This window comes from Puntigrus tetrazona, chromosome 3, assembly GCF_018831695.1.
Source record: "Puntigrus tetrazona isolate hp1 chromosome 3, ASM1883169v1, whole genome shotgun sequence".
Classification (NCBI taxonomy): domain Eukaryota; kingdom Metazoa; phylum Chordata; class Actinopteri; order Cypriniformes; family Cyprinidae; genus Puntigrus; species Puntigrus tetrazona.
In genome coordinates this window covers 11596507-11614492 of record NC_056701.1, presented here as the reverse complement: position 1 = coordinate 11614492, position 17986 = coordinate 11596507, and the positions used below count along the sequence as shown (strand labels likewise).

General features: G+C 38.0%; 2 protein-coding genes across 2 annotated transcripts; one reads left to right on the top strand and one right to left on the bottom strand.

Moving 5' to 3' along the window:
* Positions 1-8315: 8315 nt before the first annotated feature.
* On the bottom strand, positions 8316-10819 carry fzd2 (frizzled class receptor 2). The gene has a single exon (XM_043235982.1). It carries the CDS (start codon positions 10616-10618, stop codon positions 8966-8968), a length of 1653 nt encoding a protein of 550 aa, XP_043091917.1. The 5' UTR covers positions 10619-10819; the 3' UTR covers positions 8316-8965.
* A 1292-nt stretch (positions 10820-12111) lies between these two features.
* Positions 12112-17253, top strand: moto (minamoto). Its single transcript, XM_043234666.1, has 8 exons — positions 12112-12117; positions 12423-12536; positions 12920-13068; positions 13189-13302; positions 13878-15573; positions 15753-15887; positions 16326-16506; positions 16954-17253. The coding sequence occupies exons 1-8, from the start codon at positions 12112-12114 to the stop codon at positions 17154-17156; spliced, it is 2598 nt and encodes an 865-aa protein (XP_043090601.1). The 3' UTR covers positions 17157-17253.
* The last annotated feature ends 733 nt before the right edge of the window (positions 17254-17986 follow it).

The following is a 17986-nucleotide window of genomic DNA, read 5'->3' as shown; positions in this document are numbered from 1 at the left end:
GACTTTTCAGGTATATGGCCTGAAAACCAGCTCATGCTTGGATAGGTAGGTATAGACAGTGTAAATAAATAGGGATTAATGAAACAAATACATCAGAATCCATCCATGACTGAACAACACGACACTTTTTGTGATTAATGACACTCAAGGCCATATAAAAATGGTGATGCAGTCGTTATATCGAAGCAGATCTGTGTAGAACTAGTCAGTGATTTATCTCATTTGCGCATCTAAATTGTATTTTCATGGGTTTTCTCAGACTCTGGCTAAAATACAAAAGCTCTGTAATTCTCCACAGCTGTCAGCATGTGCTAAAAACGCTCCTTTTGAAGCTTCTCTTATTCTCTTAGAGTTTCAACACTTCAGTGACATATTCAACACAAAGCAGTGTTGTATATTTACTTGTACGGTTTCCTGTGGTATATGGAATCCAGTACACAAAGATTTCCTGTTTGATCATTTTGATGTTGCTTTGATTTCAAAGACACAAAACGATTCGGAGAAATGAACTCTGATAAACTCTATATAAATGCTGTTTCAAACAGCATTGATTTCAACAGCATGATATATTTTTTGTTATTTGGAGGTTTTATAAAATTATTAAGAAAAATATAAAATACTGCAAAACCATCAGTCTAATAAAGGAAAAACTTATTTTAGTTTATTTAACCTGATTAATAGCAAGCAAATTTGCTGAGACATTATAAAAGAGTCTTAATTTAGTAATATTTATAGTTTTATTTTTTATTTTATTTTATCTAATATTTTATTAATATTTTCATTTATATTTTGTTAAGAAATCTCTCAATGTGTTTTTGTCAAAAAAATTTTTTTATATTACTTATTTTTATTTTAGTTTCGGTTTTTATTTACAATTATTAATAGTTGGCAAGGCAAGATTTCCAATGTCATTAAATTATCATTAAGCCTTTCATTTTACGTTCATGTTTTCCGTTTTATTTCAGCTTTATTTCATTAAAAAATATTTTTTAATAGTTTTGTTTGAATTTTCAGTTAACCATATTAGCCGTTTTTGGGCATGGTGCCTCTTTGGACTTAAAGAGACTTCAGAAAGTGACCGAGATAATAACAGTGGCCAGCAGATGGCAGTGTTTCTGCGTTAACTCTACTGTAAGTACAGTAAGCGGGCGCTTCATATCATTTTACATGTTCGCTACAGTTGTTTCATGGATGTCTTCAGGCGGTTGAATGGATTTTTCACTTCCTGTTACACAAACTCACTTTTTCTTTATCTTTTGCCCTCTTCTTCTTGTAACTTCTTGCCTTAGAGTTCACACTTTTCCTCCAAATGAAGCATGAGCCCTCATTTAATCGAGAAGTCTGACTGAACTAGTTTTGCGAGACCTGAGAGTAGAGTCTCATACTGTAATGCTGTGTGTGTGAGACTAACTCTTACCTCCAATCTGGGGCCTCTCTCTGGGCAGGTCCCAGATGGAAGTGATTACTCTGGGAGGGAGAAATTACAGAGCAAATGTACAGCCCATCAACTTCACACACACACACACATACACACAGACATACAGACGACAAAGGCAAAAGCGGCAAAACTCCCCCTCACTCTCTCTTTCTCTGAATCGTACTCGCACACAGCTCTCGCTGCCGTCATTTTGCCTCCGGCGGTACGTTTCCGCTCGGCTCTCTGTTGGGACAACGCCACTATACGCTAGCCACCTTGTCTCTCCTCCTATGCTCTCAGAGAGTATGTGTGGGTGGGAATGGGATTGTAAATTCCTAAGGATGAGCCATTTTAAAGGCCTCTATTAAAGCCCTGACGCAAAGCGACTCGCCTGCGAGGAGCCAGAGCCGTAACTCATTACCTGAGGAGAACATTTCACATTTCACATTTCAACTCCACCCTGAACCCAAACCTCCGCCTCGGCCCCCGGGTCAGCTCACGCCAGGCTACAGGCCGCATATCCACAGTGCAACCCTAACCGTAACTTCACACCAAACTGTCATCCAGCTTTCAAAGCTAACTATCACTGTTTGTGCAAACTTGACCGAACAGCAAACATTTCTAGAGGCACCATCCAGAAGGCGGCATTTGTGCTTGTTATATACTAACATGTAAAGGTATATTAAATTTTACATTTTTGAAGGAACAGTTCACTCGTATGGAAATTCCGTCATTGTTTATTCATCCTCATTCCAAACCTGTGTGACTTGCTTTCTTCTGCAGAACACAAAAGATTATTTAATGCTTGTTTTGACCGTTTTTGTCTTTGCAAAACCACATCGGCCCTTTTGACTATCGTTGTATGGACAAAAAGAACAATGAGACGTTTATCAAGATAACCTCTTTCGTGATTTACAGAAGAAAGAAGTCATGCAGGTTTGGAATGACACAAAGGTGAGCGTATGATGGCAGAATGGTTACTTTTGGATAAACTATCCCTTTAACAAGTCCAAAAAAGTTTTTTCATATCTATTTTTAGATTAATGAGTTGTGCAAAACCCACTTAAAATGTTTCTGTCAGTTCTATGATGTTTATTACTTATATTGGAAATTTGATTATACTTAAAAACTGAACTGTACTTTTTAAGTTGAAATAGGTGATATTTTTTAATGATAGTGTTCAGTGATTTACTTGGGCTTTGAAGTTGACACGGGATGCAATAATAAATGCAGTCACGCAATTTTTGGGGCCAACGGTCGTTTCTACACATTTGGCATCCGGGACTGAATCGTCCGTTGTAATCTCTCAATCTTTGTGCCGGTCCATCTTAATTTGTTGCCAGTGCCGATCTTTAGCTCTCAAACATGCAAGCTCACACAGAAGGCCATCATTATCCTCTCTGGGTGTCCTGCTCTGTAAATAGCCATCACACACAGGCACACAGTCATAACACAGCTGTCGTCACTTTTCTGAACAGCAGCTGGTAGCAGAAGTTGTTGTTGCCACACACACACACACACACACACACACACTTCAGTTCTTCCCTTTGGCAAATCCACCTACACACCCAGGCTTACTTTAAGAAAAAGATAACTATGCATGCATAGATGCAAGCTAGCACACATGCACTAGACACATTCAGATATAATTTCCAGAATTTGTCAAAACTGGAAATACTTGTACTGCGTTTAATCTACCACTGAAATTTCTATTTAAATATTATATATATATATATATATATATATATATATATATATATATATATATATATATATATATATATATATATATATATATAAATAAATATTTAATTAGAAAAATAAATATTCTTAAAACAATATAGTTATTTTTACTGTCACTTTTAATCAATTTAATGCATCATTAATTTAAAAAGGAATTAACATATTTTAATATGTCTATTAAAACACTGAAATACTGATCAGTGATGCCATTCTCACTGTGTCACAGACGTCTTAACAGCTCCATTTCTGCACAGGAAGTAATTCTCACAGAGGAAGGTGGAAGTAGGAAAACAAACTTCTTCCTGTTTGTGGAAAGATGGTGGGATGCTGATAGAAGGTCAGTGAAGGGGTCATTGGCTGGGAAACTGTACTCTACTTCCAACACATGCCTTCATACTCTGACATATTTTAAGAAATAAAGATTCTTGATCAGACAACATCATTTTTCAAAATGTCTCGTGAAATGTAAACTTTCTATGCGTCTGTGTGTGTGTGATATAATCAGTATTTGATCTGATGGTTAGCATTCCTCTGCCCACTATTTAGCTTGTCCCTTCATGTCCCAGAGGAGGAGATAAAGGCTATTTAATTCAACAAGCATAAAAAAAGAGTGACACACACACACACACACACAGGCGCGTACACATCAGAAGATCTAAACCCAACATAGTTTTTTTTCTCTCTAATAAGCTGATAAATGTTAGTTTTGTCTAGTTTCTCCTTTGTTATGTCTGCTCTCAAGTTTACCGTGCATCATAGCATAACATGTTTAAAAACATCTGCTTTCTCAAATCTGTTCTTAGAAAAAGCTTTAATCTGCATGCGTCTCTTGCAGGAGCTGTGAGTGAAGACAGTGGATGTCTGGGAAGAGTGGAGATCAGTATTAACACTAAGCTAAAGCTTCTACTTTGGCAAACCATCAACATTTGTAGCACATGCCAACAGCATGGAGCCAATACACTCACTATTCCTCCACAGAAACTAAAGAACACAAATTAAAAATAGCACCACGATGAGATTCCCCTAAACTTTTGGTATAATTTTGAACTCGAGTTAACCGACTAGTAAAATTAATAAAAAACTTATCTATACAAATGTTATACTTATCTCTTAATACATTGTTAAAATCAAAAGTTGTGTTTGTTAATGTCATTTAATGGACCTGAGCTAACCTGAACTTACATTAAAAATATGTATAACGTTAATGACATTTTCATCATTTATTAATCCATTCTTCTTTTAAATTTGTATCTTTTAATATTTAATGGACTCCAACTAACATGAAGAAAGAAGCGGTTGTATTTCTGATGTTTTCATTATTGGCCTGAAGGTTAAAGGCTATATGTACTGTTCAAAACTCTTCTGTTCTCTACATGATTTCGCTTCTTGTTTGTCCTGGACAAAATAAAGAGTGGGAAAAGAGCTCGTTCCAGTACTGCTGAATTTTCCACATTATCATCTCAACCGATCGCACAAACCCATCATGAAAAGCACACTTTACCCTCCACTCCAGCAGCCCTATCCAACTTTTTATTGCTCCATTGTTTCGTTGTTGCATTTATGCCTTCCTCCACCTCCTTCTTTGGTAGGAAAGGCAAACAGGGATTGTCATCAGCTTGAACCATACTCAAAAATCAAGCCCCTAGGCAAGTCAGCCATCACACACACACACACACACACACACACACACACACAGGATATAAGCTGTCACTGAGCCAGCCAAACTCATAGAGTGCAGTCAGAACAATGCTCTATACTTGGCCACTGGCTCACTGCATTCCCTACTTTCATCTGAGCAAGAGAGAGGGAAAGAGAGAATTGGGAGTGAATTGCAATTTGAAGGAAACGTAGATATAATAATACAATTGGAAAAACTCACAGGGATGAATTATTTTCTATCCACACCAACATATTGGCGTTTATATCATCTATGTCCAGTGTCATAAGGCACATTATATCACCTGTAAATAATCTGGTAGATGTGCTCTATCTAATCTACATCTCTCTCGTCTCCCCTGAGGGATCAAGGCATCTGCCACAAGAAGAATGAAAGTGATGACAGACTCTGCAGGAGTATCTTCAGAGAGACATGAATACCTTTGCACAGATTCGAAAGCACGGCTGAGCTGTCAACAGCATAACAATTATCTCTCAGATTTTCTGAGAAGTCAGCAAAAAAATTAAAAGCGTATGATTCAGAGGCTTAAAGTTTTATTGAGGCAATTTTTTAGCATTGCATGTTCTTACTCTTAGAGACTTCAATGAAAGATACGTATAATTAATGCAGATTAACAAATTTAAGAGAAATTTTTGTAGTTTTAGTGCAAGACTTTTTTACTCATTGGCAAAGTTATTTTCCTGTTTCTTGCAAAAATAAAATTTGTGCTTCAAAACAACATGCTATAGTAAAAAAAAGTTAACCTACAAAAAAAAAAAAAATTCAGAGAAACATTTAGCATCACTAAATCAACCTAAATACATAAAAAAACCATTAGAAAAATGGCTATTTAAAAGGTCAGTTCACCCTAAAATTAGTCATATAATCAATTACTCCATCAAGTTGTTTGAAACTTGTTTTTCACTAACTTCCATACCATGGAATCATCAAATGTTTGGCTATCCATATTCTACAAAATATCTTCATTTGTGCTCAACGGAATAAAGTAAATAACATAAATGAACTCGTGCAGGTTGGGAATAACCTGACGGTGAATAAATGATGACAAAATGTTCATTTTTGGGTAACTATAAAGCCAACAATTTAGTTTATTTTTATTTATTTTAAATATGCAACAAGCTAAAGAATATAAACTTCATTTGAATATATTCTTTCTCAATATAAATGAATTAAAGCAATTAATAAATAAACAACAATCAGTTTTAAGAGAGTTTTAAGGGTGGATCTCCTTTCTTTCCCTTCACCCGTGTCATGACATCATCTCCAGGGGAGTTGAATTACTGGTCTATATCTTTCGGGGGATTCCAGTGTTGCGAGCATTTACGCTTGACTACATGTTTGAAGAGATCATACTGAAGTTAACACTCATAAACACATACCTACACACAGCATTTTCCATTAACACACAGTCTTTCTAGTTGTCCATCGTACTATTTGAGGTATCCGTGTCCTCCATCAGCTCGGCTACCAGGATTAATGCGTGTGTATTTAACAGATGTAACGGAGAGCGTGTATGTGCAGAGCAGCGGTTCTCAGCCGGTGGGCTGCGGCCAAACGTGGTTTATGCTGACTACATCGTGTTTTGCGCGGCGAATTGTCAGCTGCATTTCGTTTAAATAAATGTCAGATCGATTTTTAAGACGAGTTTGTTACTCTTATACATTAAACAATTTAGGTTTGGTTGCCATTTGAAGTCCATTGCAAAGTCTGGGATCTGATTCGAAACCAGCTGGGAATCACTGACGTGAAGAACATTTGGTTGAAGGCACCAAAGGATCGTGAAACGAGCCAGCTAAATGCCTGTTTGAATACACCAAAATAGAAAAAAACATAAAAGGAAAAACCCCCGCCACCGACATTATGAACGTCCCGAGTGTGGACTGTACAGTAGTTTCATAATGGCTGTTTATTCATTCAGAACACAGGTGATTAGAAGATAATGTAGAAAGAGGTAAATGTATTAGCACTTATTTTGGGATTCTATTGGATTTTGAGGCTTAGGCATAGCATTATTTGTGCCTTCTCAGCTGATGTGATTTACAACTCGTACTTAAGTTGATGTGAAACTACATTTGATACTATTTAAAACATCTTTTTTTTCTCATTTTGAAAGGAAATCAATACCTTTATTCAGCAAGGATTTATTAGATGAAGGTAAAGACGTAAAATGTTAAATTATAATGCTACAAAAGATTTAAATGGGAAATAAATGCTGTTCTTTTGAACGTTTTGAACTAGAAAAAAATATTATGCTTACACAAAAAAATTATAAGAAATGTTTGTTGTGCACCAGATTAGCATATTTTTTTCTAAAGGATCATGTGACACTGACGACTGGAGTAATGGCTGATGAAGTTCAGTTTTGCATCACAGGAATACAATTTAAAATACTTTTGAATAGAAAATAGTTATATGTTGAACTTCATTTGACCATATTATTATAATGTACTTTTTGATCAAATGAATGCATAACTTTGGTGAGCATAACCGACAACTCTAATAAGAAATAAACCTTTTAGCAAAATTTTGTATATACTTTTTCCAATTCGTTGACTGGTAAACACAAAATCTTGGCTCATTGACATTTCTATGTATAAATTCTAGGGGATACATAGTGGTAAAAATAAAAACAGGGTATGAAGTGCACACGGAAAGTGGTGCATGTTAAATGAGCACGATTTGGCGTAAAGGGAGAAGGCAAACATTGTATGAGGGGTAGTGCATGAAATTGGCTGCCCAGGGGCATGCATTAGATTAGAAACCTGAGCTCACAAGCATACACTCACAGACCAAAGCAAAGAAGAAAAAAAAGCAGCCATACATGGATGCAGACAAAGTTAGTGGAATAAAAACCCACAGTGGAATAAAAATTTTTAGCTTCGTACTGATCACTAACAGACTATACACTCCACCATTTCAGTAAAGCAGGCAGGTTTTTGACGAGCACACAGACACACACACACACACACAGTCATTTCATCATGTGCTTTCCATTTTTTTCCTGCATGCCTCAGCTCTCAGGACCATGCGAGAACCATTTGCTCCTCAACGGCTGCCTGTTTCACACTACAATCAAAAGAAAAAAAAGGCAGCACACTCTCTCTCTCTGACTCACATACAACCATTCCAAACTCTGAGTTTGGGAAAGTGTTTGTGGAAAAGGAGTCTTAAAATCTGGTAGAAATATTTGAATAACAGTGAATTATTGTAGTTGCTTTTATGCTAAAACAATTAATCCAAAATGAAAATTCTGTCATCATTACTCCTCGAGTTGTTCCACACCTATGACTTTCAATCTGTCGAACACACACTAACAAAAATAAACATTTTGAGGAACTGATTTTTTTTTTTTTTTGTCCATACAATGAATGTCAAAAACAACATTTCATTGGCTTTCATTGCAAGGACAAAACATTTTTTCTTAAAAAATATTCTTATCTTCCAGAAGAACATAAACAACAACATAAAGTGTAAGCAAATGAGAGATTGTTTACTTTTAGGTATTTTTTTCTTTTAAATCCACAACTAAATAATGTTTAAAAAGAATAGTATTATTATTTACAACAACTTTAATTTGAAACAGAGCAAACATGAGTACAGAAGATACGAAAGAGAGACTAGCGGCTACAAATTCTAGATACTACAGAGTAACAAAAAAAACGACTTGCTTAAATACTAATATATAATAATGTTCAAATACAGATTTTTACAATATTATGTACAATGTTTTAATTACATTTAACACAACCGCCTGCTGCTGTATATTAGATAGCAGGCTTCCCAGGTCTCCTCCCCCCATGGCTTTCATTGCTCTGTCGTTTGTTGAATTCCCAGCTGGTATCTCACTTTCCAAGTTGAGTTTTTATGGCCAGCAGCTTATGAGAAAAAAAAAGGGGGGGGCAATAGAATGGGGGAGGAAAACACTTCTGCACTTGGTATCAAATTGGCCATGTTTGTTTGGGGAAGTCAAGTGGTTTACGTCCCATTTCTCTTTCCACTTGAAAGTCTCTGCCGGTCTAAAAATAAGTGTAACAGCTTTCAAAATACTGACAATCGAAGGCACTTTACTATGTTTTTGCAGTTCCAAAATCATTATTGCATGAAAATGTGTATCCCTATCTCCCATTTCAGACAGTGGTCTCCCCTTGTCCGCTACTGGTCAAACGCGTGTAGAACTTCCTCCAAGAGTGCAGCGTCTTCCCCGACCAGATCCAGAATCCCGAGGTGATCCCTACAATGAGAGTCATGAGGTACTTGATCATGAAGACGGTGAAGTCGGGGGTCATGTGGGGAGCGGGCTGCATGGGGCAGGGGATGGCCAGGCTTTTACAGTTTGTACTGATCCAGCTCTTCTCCCAGTGCTGCCTGAAGGCCTGCTCGTAAAAAAAGCAAGCGATGACGATGGTGGCCGGGACGGTGTAGAGAACCGAAAACACACCGATGCGGACCATCAAGCGCTCCAGCTTCTCGGTCTTGGTGCCGTCGTGCTTCATGATGGTGCGGATACGAAACAGAGACACGAAGCCGGCGAGGAGGAACGAGGTGCCAATGAAGAGGTAGATGAAGAGAGGGGCCAACACGAAGCCCCTCAAGGGATCCAGATTGTTCAGGCCCACAAAGCATACGCCACTTAACACATCTCCATCGATCTGCCCCATGGCCAGAATGCTAATAGTCTTTACAGCCGGAACTGCCCAGGCAGCCAGGTGAAAGTACTGGGAATTGGCTTCAATAGCCTCATGGCCCCATTTCATGCCAGCCGCCAGGAACCAAGTGAGAGACAGGATGACCCACCAGATTGAAGACGCCATACTGAAGAAATACAGCATCATGAACAGAATCGTGCACCCTTCTTTCTTTGTACCTTGCACAATAGTTTTATAGCTGTCTGTAAAAAAGCTCTCGTTGCACACAACTTTGTCCCCGAGAAAGTAACCAGCGATATACGCAATGGAAACCATGGTATAGCAGCCGGACAAGAATATAATCGGACGTTCTGGGTATCTAAAACGCTGCATGTCCACTAAATACGTGGTGACGGTGAATAATGTGGATGCACAGCAGAGAGAGGACCAGATGAGGATCCAAATCCGTGCAAACTCGATCTCCTGGTCCGTGAAGAACATATAAGCCCCATGTGTTCTGGAGGACTCGCATGGAGCGCCGCAGTCCAGCTCGCCCAGGAATTTATAACTAAGGTACGTAGGCACTTTGAGCATTGATGGGCAGCGGAAGGGCTTGTCCGGCGAGGAGTACAGCTGAATGCCGGGCGTTCCTGGAACGGGCATGTGAACGGGCGACACTGTAGCCATGGAGTCATTCTGGCCCACACAGAGGTGTCCGTCTCCCAGCACTGGAAAATGTTCGCATCTCAACCGCTCTGGCCACTGGAAGCCAAACTTGTTCATGAGGGCCTCGCAGCCGTGCTTCGCCCTCTCACAAATGGAGCGGCATGGCGGGATGGCTTTCTCCAGAACCGTGCACACCGGCGCATACATGGAGCACAGGAAAAACTTGAGTTCAGGAGAGCACTGTACCTTGACCAGCGGGTAAAACTGGTGGACCTCCAGCCCTGCATCCTCTTGGTTGTAGTGTCCGACCAGATTCGGCATTATGGTTTGGTTGTAAGCGATGTCCGTGCACAGGGGGATGGTTATGGGCTGACAGAAGCCGTGGTCGGGGACGGCTATACCACTATCTCCGTGATACTGTCCAGACGCTACGAAACAGCAGGGCAACATCAGTGCCAAAAGCAGACACAAACTTCCACTCGTCTGCATTGTCCCGGAAAGTTCCGCCTAACTTTCACTGAACACAAGTCCGCAAACTACGCTTTCGGCGACATGTTATTTGCTAATCGAAAACAAAAAGTCTCGCGAGCTAGTGTAAATCGCATAACGTACTCTGAGAGGAATATCTGTTGCGCGCAGGAGCGACTGCGTGACTTTTCCCCCTTTGTCCGTCAGACTGTTTCAAGTTCCCCCTGGGCTGCCTCTCGCTGACTTTGAAGGGAGTATGAGAAGGAGGAGGGATTTCGGGGGTCTTGAAACAGATTTCTCTACCCTAAACCCCCATCACAAGGTCTTCAGACCAATTGAATCGCTCAAGACCCATATCAACACCATATGCCATTAGTCATCTGAAAACATAGAGCATTTTTTAAAAAGTTTTTATTCGAGCGAGAAGTTATAGTAAGAAAGAAGGAAGAGAAACAGAATTTGGAAATTCCGTTTTCTGAAAAGCAAAACAAAACAAACAACCCATTTAATAATAAAAAAACCCGTTTTCTATCTATCTATCTATCTATCTATCTATCTATCTATCTATCTATCTATCTATCTATCTATCTATCTATCTATCTATCTATCTATCTATCTATCTATCTATGAGATGGATAGTGGTGACATCTTGTGGCTGTAGGTTGTTAGGAACATTCATCCTATGCAATGCTTTTTTATATTTGACATTTAAATACATATATTTTAAAATCATTAATAGTATTGTAGTGGTACCAGCTGTTCAGTCTGGAAGACTAAGGCTAATTAATAAATCTGACCCTCAAACACCAGAACGACACACAAAATCATACACTAATTATCTATTTATTTAACATAAGATTTTCAATTTTGATATCTGAGATGTTAGACATTTTGCAATGTCTTTTAAATGTAACAGTTGAAAACAAAACAGTAAAAATTCTGTCAGTTAAAAAAAAAAAAAAAAATAAATAAAAAAAAAAAAAAAAAAAAATAAATAATATATATATATATATATATATATATAATGATTGAACATTACAAAAATAAAAGTAAATCGGACTGTACAATCGGACTGTACAACAGTGTTTAAGAGGAGAAAATAAAAATAAAAATTCTGAAAGATGCACGTTATGTCATTTCTTATGAAATTTTCTTTTTTTAAACTAATATGTTCTTCCGTTACTAAGCCTGACTACATAAACCCTCGCGACCATTTGTTGGATTCTGATTGGCTAATTGAATCGGTTTAGCCAATAGGAATGTGAGAAACAGTTGTCGTCTCTGGACGGCGAACTCTTCGCTTCGCGGTTAACTTCTTGCATTCGTCAGGAGAAAAGGGCGAGGTCGAGGGCTTATAAATTCAAGTGAAAGAGATTTGTCGTCTTTAATTTATTTGCATAGTAAATCATTTGACTAATTAGAAGAATCGTGAAAATTATATATTTATAATTATATTTATAAATTATATCGCTAATTTATATCGAGAGGCCCTCTGCCTGCAAAGTTCATTGTCAATGGAGGTAAGAGATTTAATTCTGAGGAAAAATTTCGGACTAGTTCACTCTTTCTGTCAGCTTGTGAAGATATTTTAATAAGCGACATGATACATGATACCAGGTGTACACCGTGACTAATTAATATATTAATTAACGTTAGCATAGTAGTTAAAGTGCAGTGATATCGACTCATGTTTAAGTAATAAAGGTGAAGTCGGATATGTATCATCAGAAAAAAAGAAATCCCCACAAGGCCTCATTTTACTGCATGTAAAAACCATGCGTTTTTTGTCATGTCATTATTGTCCATTGTCCTCTTTTACTTTAAGGTTAATAATGCAGCGAAAAGCAAAATCAATGTGGATACAAATGGAGCAAGAACAGGCTTTGATCGATTTCATTATTCAGGATCTGACTCCTACTTTTCCACAAACAAGCCTAAGGTGAGAAGGCCTCTTCAAATTGTGGCTTTACTGCAAAGGAGAGTATGCTTGAATGTGTAGTAATATGTTTATCTACTATTCAGAAAAAATGTCAGATGTCTATGGGTCTTTCCAAATGTAAAAGATGTTAAGTGTGGTCTGTTGTGCGTTGCTATGGTTTTATATGAATTACAATATTTCAATAGATATTTGAAAAGGGCAGCATTTGTAATAACAGACTAATTAAATAGCATTTTTTGCACTGCATTTTTTGCAGTTGCATTGTTAATTTTGCTTACTTTTACATACGCAATTATTGTAATAAATGTATTGCATATACTTTATCTAATTAACAACTTCTTTATATGTCTTTAATGAACAAATGGTGTGTTCTTTAATTGCAGAATAGCTTCAGAGACAGTGGGTTGCTGTCATATAACCCATTGTTGGACTGCCCTGTGCAAGACTCTGCACCACTGCCTCACAGTGTTTGGCCAACTGAGGAGGAAGACTGTAAATCAATGAACTGGCCTCAAGCCATACCTAATAACAGGTTAGTTAGGTTTTATAATTATTAATAATACTGTAAAAAAAAGTTGTTACATATTAACATGCTACTGTGAGTCAAAATGGATTTGTTATTAAATAGAAAAATAATGTTAATTTTGCATAGAAATCTGGTAGATGCCAATAACTGTGGGAGTGAGGCCGATCTTTATGGATTAGTGTCAGACATCTTGGAAGAACCAGATTCAATGGACCTATACTCCTCATATGTCTCAGAGAAGTAAGTGCCTCTTGATTTATGTTACAGAAATTAATTATTACTACTTTTGTATGTCAAATTATATAAATCTAGTTACAAGTTAAAAATAAACATATGTTAAACATTTAACTGTTTTGTGTTAACATTTTATGACATTTTATGACAAAGTGTCATTAATCACTCCTCGTAAAGTCTTTGTTTATCTTCGGAACACAATTGAAGATATTATGGATGATAACCGAGAGGCTTGTGACTGTCCTTTTGACTGCCAAGTAAATTATACTGTCAGGGTCTAAAAAAGTATGAAAGACACCATCAGAATAGTCCACCTGCTATCAGTGGTTCAATCAAAGAAAACAAAAAAAACTATTTTATTCAACAAATTCATCACCATAGCACCATTTTGGAGAGAATCGCTGCACACAAATAGTGTATGCTATGAAAACAGCGCATGGCTTTTTTCTTTCAGACGAACACAGTTGGAATAAAAAATGCTTTGTAATGCTGGTGGATGGTGGACATGATTTTGAATCTCTGTAAATATTGAAATATTCCTTTAAATCAACAATCCACCATCTTTTTTGTGTTGTTTTTAGTAAGATACCATCTAGTCTGAAAGGTGTCTGGTCTCCAAAGTTGACAAGAGAAGACAGGATGCAGTACCTCAATAATGGGATACAGATGCCACCCATTTCTGGATTCCCAACAAAACAGATTTGTCCTAAACCAGTCAGCAATATTTCTCCTCAGCTTGCTGGTAGAGAATCTCATCAGTGGGTCGGATTTCAAAATTGCAATGGTTTTGATTCTTTTGCACTTCCCTGCAATTTCTCCACCTGTAACGGAGAGGCTGACACATACTCTCCTCAAGATACCCCTCGTCCCCCAGGCCTGAGCACACCCCCAACATTAAGCTCTAGCCTCTACCAGACCAGGCCTGGTAAACCTGAGGAAGGATACTGCAGCACCACTAACTGCCTTTCAGATTACATAAACTCAGTCAACAACTCCTGTTGCCCTCCACAATCAATGGATGACTCCTTTTTCAGTTCATCTCATGAATTTTCCTCTGTGAGCAAAGATGAACTGAAAAACACCCAGTTGTTTTCTGTGCAGGATGTCAGTAAATTGGCCTTTCTTTTGGCAGAGCAGGATATAAACTATTGCAGAGAATCTAACCAGAACGGTCTTTTAGCAAGGAGGAATTTTGAGGAAATCACGACAGACCAGAAGAGTCATGCCTTTCAAAGGATGTCAGAGCTTATTACTCAAACACCAGATTTTACGAATGAGGTGACACGCAACCATATGGAGCAAAGAGGAGCTAAAGTAGCGGAGAAGAAACAAGGTCATTATGCTACAAATGAATTTTCAAGGTTTGGGCCACCAAAGTCTTTTTCTCCTACCATTGTGCCTCCAGCTTTCCACCCAAAGAAAGAAGCTGGTCTGATAGGAAATGGCACTGCCCAAAAGTGTGTAAAGCAATACCAGCCTATCCATTCAAACCATTACCAAAAACAAGCTAAGATCTCAGCAAAGACCACCTGCAACAATGAATTGCAGGGTTTTGCAAAACTCACAAACACATCCGGGGCTGTTCCATTGCTTCCTTCCCAGCAGTTGTTCCAACCTTCAGCGAGAATCTCAGCTGATTTGACTCAGGGGAACACAGTAAATCTACATGGTGCGATAGGCCAGGTCAGTCTTGAAGATTTAAGGAAGGGAGCTGGAAATGTGGATATTTCAGATTTTGACCTCCAGCTGGAGAACAACAGGTTGTCGGTGGGCCTTATGAATGATGGGTGTTTTTCTCAGAGATTTAGCATGAAACCCAAACTTCCTGGTTTCCCTAAAGAGGCAGACAAAAAAACAGGGCTTCTCCAGAACCCATATCAGGGACTGGCCAGTTTCTATGGAGGACAAATGAGACATAACGGAGCAAGTTCAAACTCGCCCAAAGCTATACCATCACAACTTTTCCCATTCCTATACCAGATGGGTGATCCCAGAAAAAGCACATGCAACACAATTCAGTCACAGTTGCCCTACTGCTCTGTGCCTCTCATCGACATGAATGAACGTCTGCCAGATGGAGATGTTTCAGCATTTAGCCCTTATCTACAAGAATGTATTGGGCTAAGCCAAGCAGGAGATGGGTCATTCTCCGGATTTCTGTCGGCCATGACTTTACCCAAGTTTGGCAAGACACTCGGAAGCCCCAACAGTCAGCTACACTTTTACTTGGAGGAATGTTACGAGCAGTGGAGGACGCTGGAAAAAGAGAGAAAGCAAGTAAGTGTTATTTTTTTTGGTGGTGAATAACACCTGAAAATATCTTGTGTGTTATTTCTTGTAAGTTTTAATTAACAACTTAAATTATTTTCTTGTACAGATTTTGTCTTGGTAAATAAATTACCACATAGGCTAATTTCACAATGAAGTGAGAAACTAATGTAATATATTTTTTACAGGCAGAAGCTGTTCTTACTAAGACTTACCCAGGAAAACGTGTGTCTGTGGTGACCAGTAGTGTTTTACCCAAAATGCCTCCAAATCCCACCAGACTGGACCGCCTCATTGTAGACCAGCTGCGCGAACAGGCCAGGGTCAGTTCAGTATAAAAGTCTTACCAAGGGTTTTCAAACGGGGGCTACGAGACTGTGTTAGTGAGCCTGCCCACAAATAAAAAAATAGTGAAAAAATGTAAAGAGAAAAAAACACATAAATAACATTTGTCACTACCAACATTGACATAAATGGCGTTATTGACATTATTACAGTTTTATTGTGCTTTGGGACATTTATGAAATCATGAAAGAATAATTAAAATTATTTTATTCTATTGGTATCCATTGTGTTATGTTGACTTCAGGCTTTAAATAAACAGTAGAAAAAAGAAACTGACAACTTCATAGAAAGTGAACCATTTACATAATTGTATAATTTGTTTATTGTGATTTTATATTCTAGAATTTAATTGTAAGTGCTTTAAACTGTGAAAAAAAGTTTCTATATTATAATGCAGAATTGCATTGTGTTTGTAGGTGGCAGGCTTGCTAGGCAAGATGGAGCAGTTGCGCAGTTTTCCATTTCATGCTAATATTGGCTCAGCATTGGACAGGCATCTTGAGGTCATCTACATCACTCAGGCACGCCGCAAGGACGAATTCATCAATGCCAGCAGCAGACAGAGGCAGCCAGTGGCCTTGTTTAGAGAGGACAGGGGTTAGTGAGTCATACACTATAAAGAAACCAGTTACAACCAGTTATATAAACTAGTGTGAAGCCACAGTGCTAGACGAGTGGAAGATGACAGGGCTCGGTAAAGTCCCACTCAGCCTTTGTTTAACTGCTTAAGGCTGGAATAAACTACATGACTTTCAAAATCTGAACAGATTTTAAAAAGCTGGGTTTCATACACTTACCAAATCTGAAAACCGGATCATACGGTAGCGTACACTTTCAAATTGTTCCGATCACAACAAACTGACGCTGAAACATGTGCATTGTTTTCTAGGAAATCTGTCATCTCAAATCTGTCCCTTTCACAAAATCAATGTAAAAATCATGTCGCGTAATCCAGCCTTTAGTAACAACATTTGCTTTGTTAACGTAGATGATTCTTGTGTGTTAAAAAAGGGAAAAAAATATTTTATTTTTCACATTTCACAGAGATCCTTCTGTTGGCATCTGCAGTGAAGGATCTGTGCAGCAGCACCAGAAAGGCCCGGACCGCTCTGTGGTGTGCGTTGCAAATGACTTTGCCCAAAACGAACAGTTACCCAGAGGATAGAGACAAGTTGGGTATCTGCTCCCCTTTAGGCCAAGACAGTCCTGAGCAAATCAGCTTGGAGAGAGCACTGACTGGACTGTGATCAATTTCTGGCAGGTATCAAGTTTTCTTGTGTGTGGTTTTTGACACAAAACAAGCATCTAACCTGTCTAGATTGCATTTTAAGAAGAATGCATTTTAAGAAGAGTTATTTAAGTTATTCCACTGAAGGGGTATGTTAGGCTCAGTTGTGGGCAGCTGATGGAATTCTTAGTTCATTAATATTTATCAGTCTTCTGTGAAAACCACCAATCAGATTATAATCAAATTCTCCAAATTACATGGAATTATGGCAGTAAGATCAGCACTAAGCTATTTTGTCCAAGGACCCCAGAAGAACTGCCATTATAAACGAGACATTTTGAAAGAGTATGAAAGAATAATTTAACAGTGACAGAAAGAGAGATTAAATTAGAAGAGGGACCTTTTAACCGGCTAATGGTGATAATGGAACAGAATGTATGGCATGAGCAAGATCTGTGGCTTTGGAGTATAATGGGATATTTTTGCCCAGTTGACCTATAAATGTATAAATAGTTGCACAGGAAGCAGAAATGTATTTGTGTTGTGTGTTTTTTTTGACAGTTTAATTAGTGTCTCCTACAACCTATTCAAAATCCTCAGCTAATTTTAGTTCCAGTGACACATTCAGGCAAAAACAGTATTTATGATCAACAGGGCATGTTCCAGTTGTCCTTTTATTATTTTACTTATTTATGTGCATCTCTCTTTGGTATTAGCACTTGGTTTTTAGTGGTCTCACTAGATAAGCAATGACAATCAGATCTTTCCCAAATCTGTTAGTTTCTGGAAAATTTGAAAGTGAATTTATTTATTTGCAATTTGTTTATTTCAATTCTGAATTCCACTCAG

Coding starts and splice junctions, on each gene's coding strand:
- fzd2 (XM_043235982.1), bottom strand. CDS start 10,618: ATGCAGACGAGTGGAAGTTTGTGTCTGCTTTTGGCACTGATGTTGCCC.
- moto (XM_043234666.1), top strand. Junction 13,303..13,877: donor TCCTCATATGTCTCAGAGAA/GTAAGTGCCTCT, acceptor TGTTGTTTTTAG/TAAGATACCATCTAGTCTGA. Junction 15,574..15,752: donor TGGAAAAAGAGAGAAAGCAA/GTAAGTGTTATT, acceptor TATTTTTTACAG/GCAGAAGCTGTTCTTACTAA.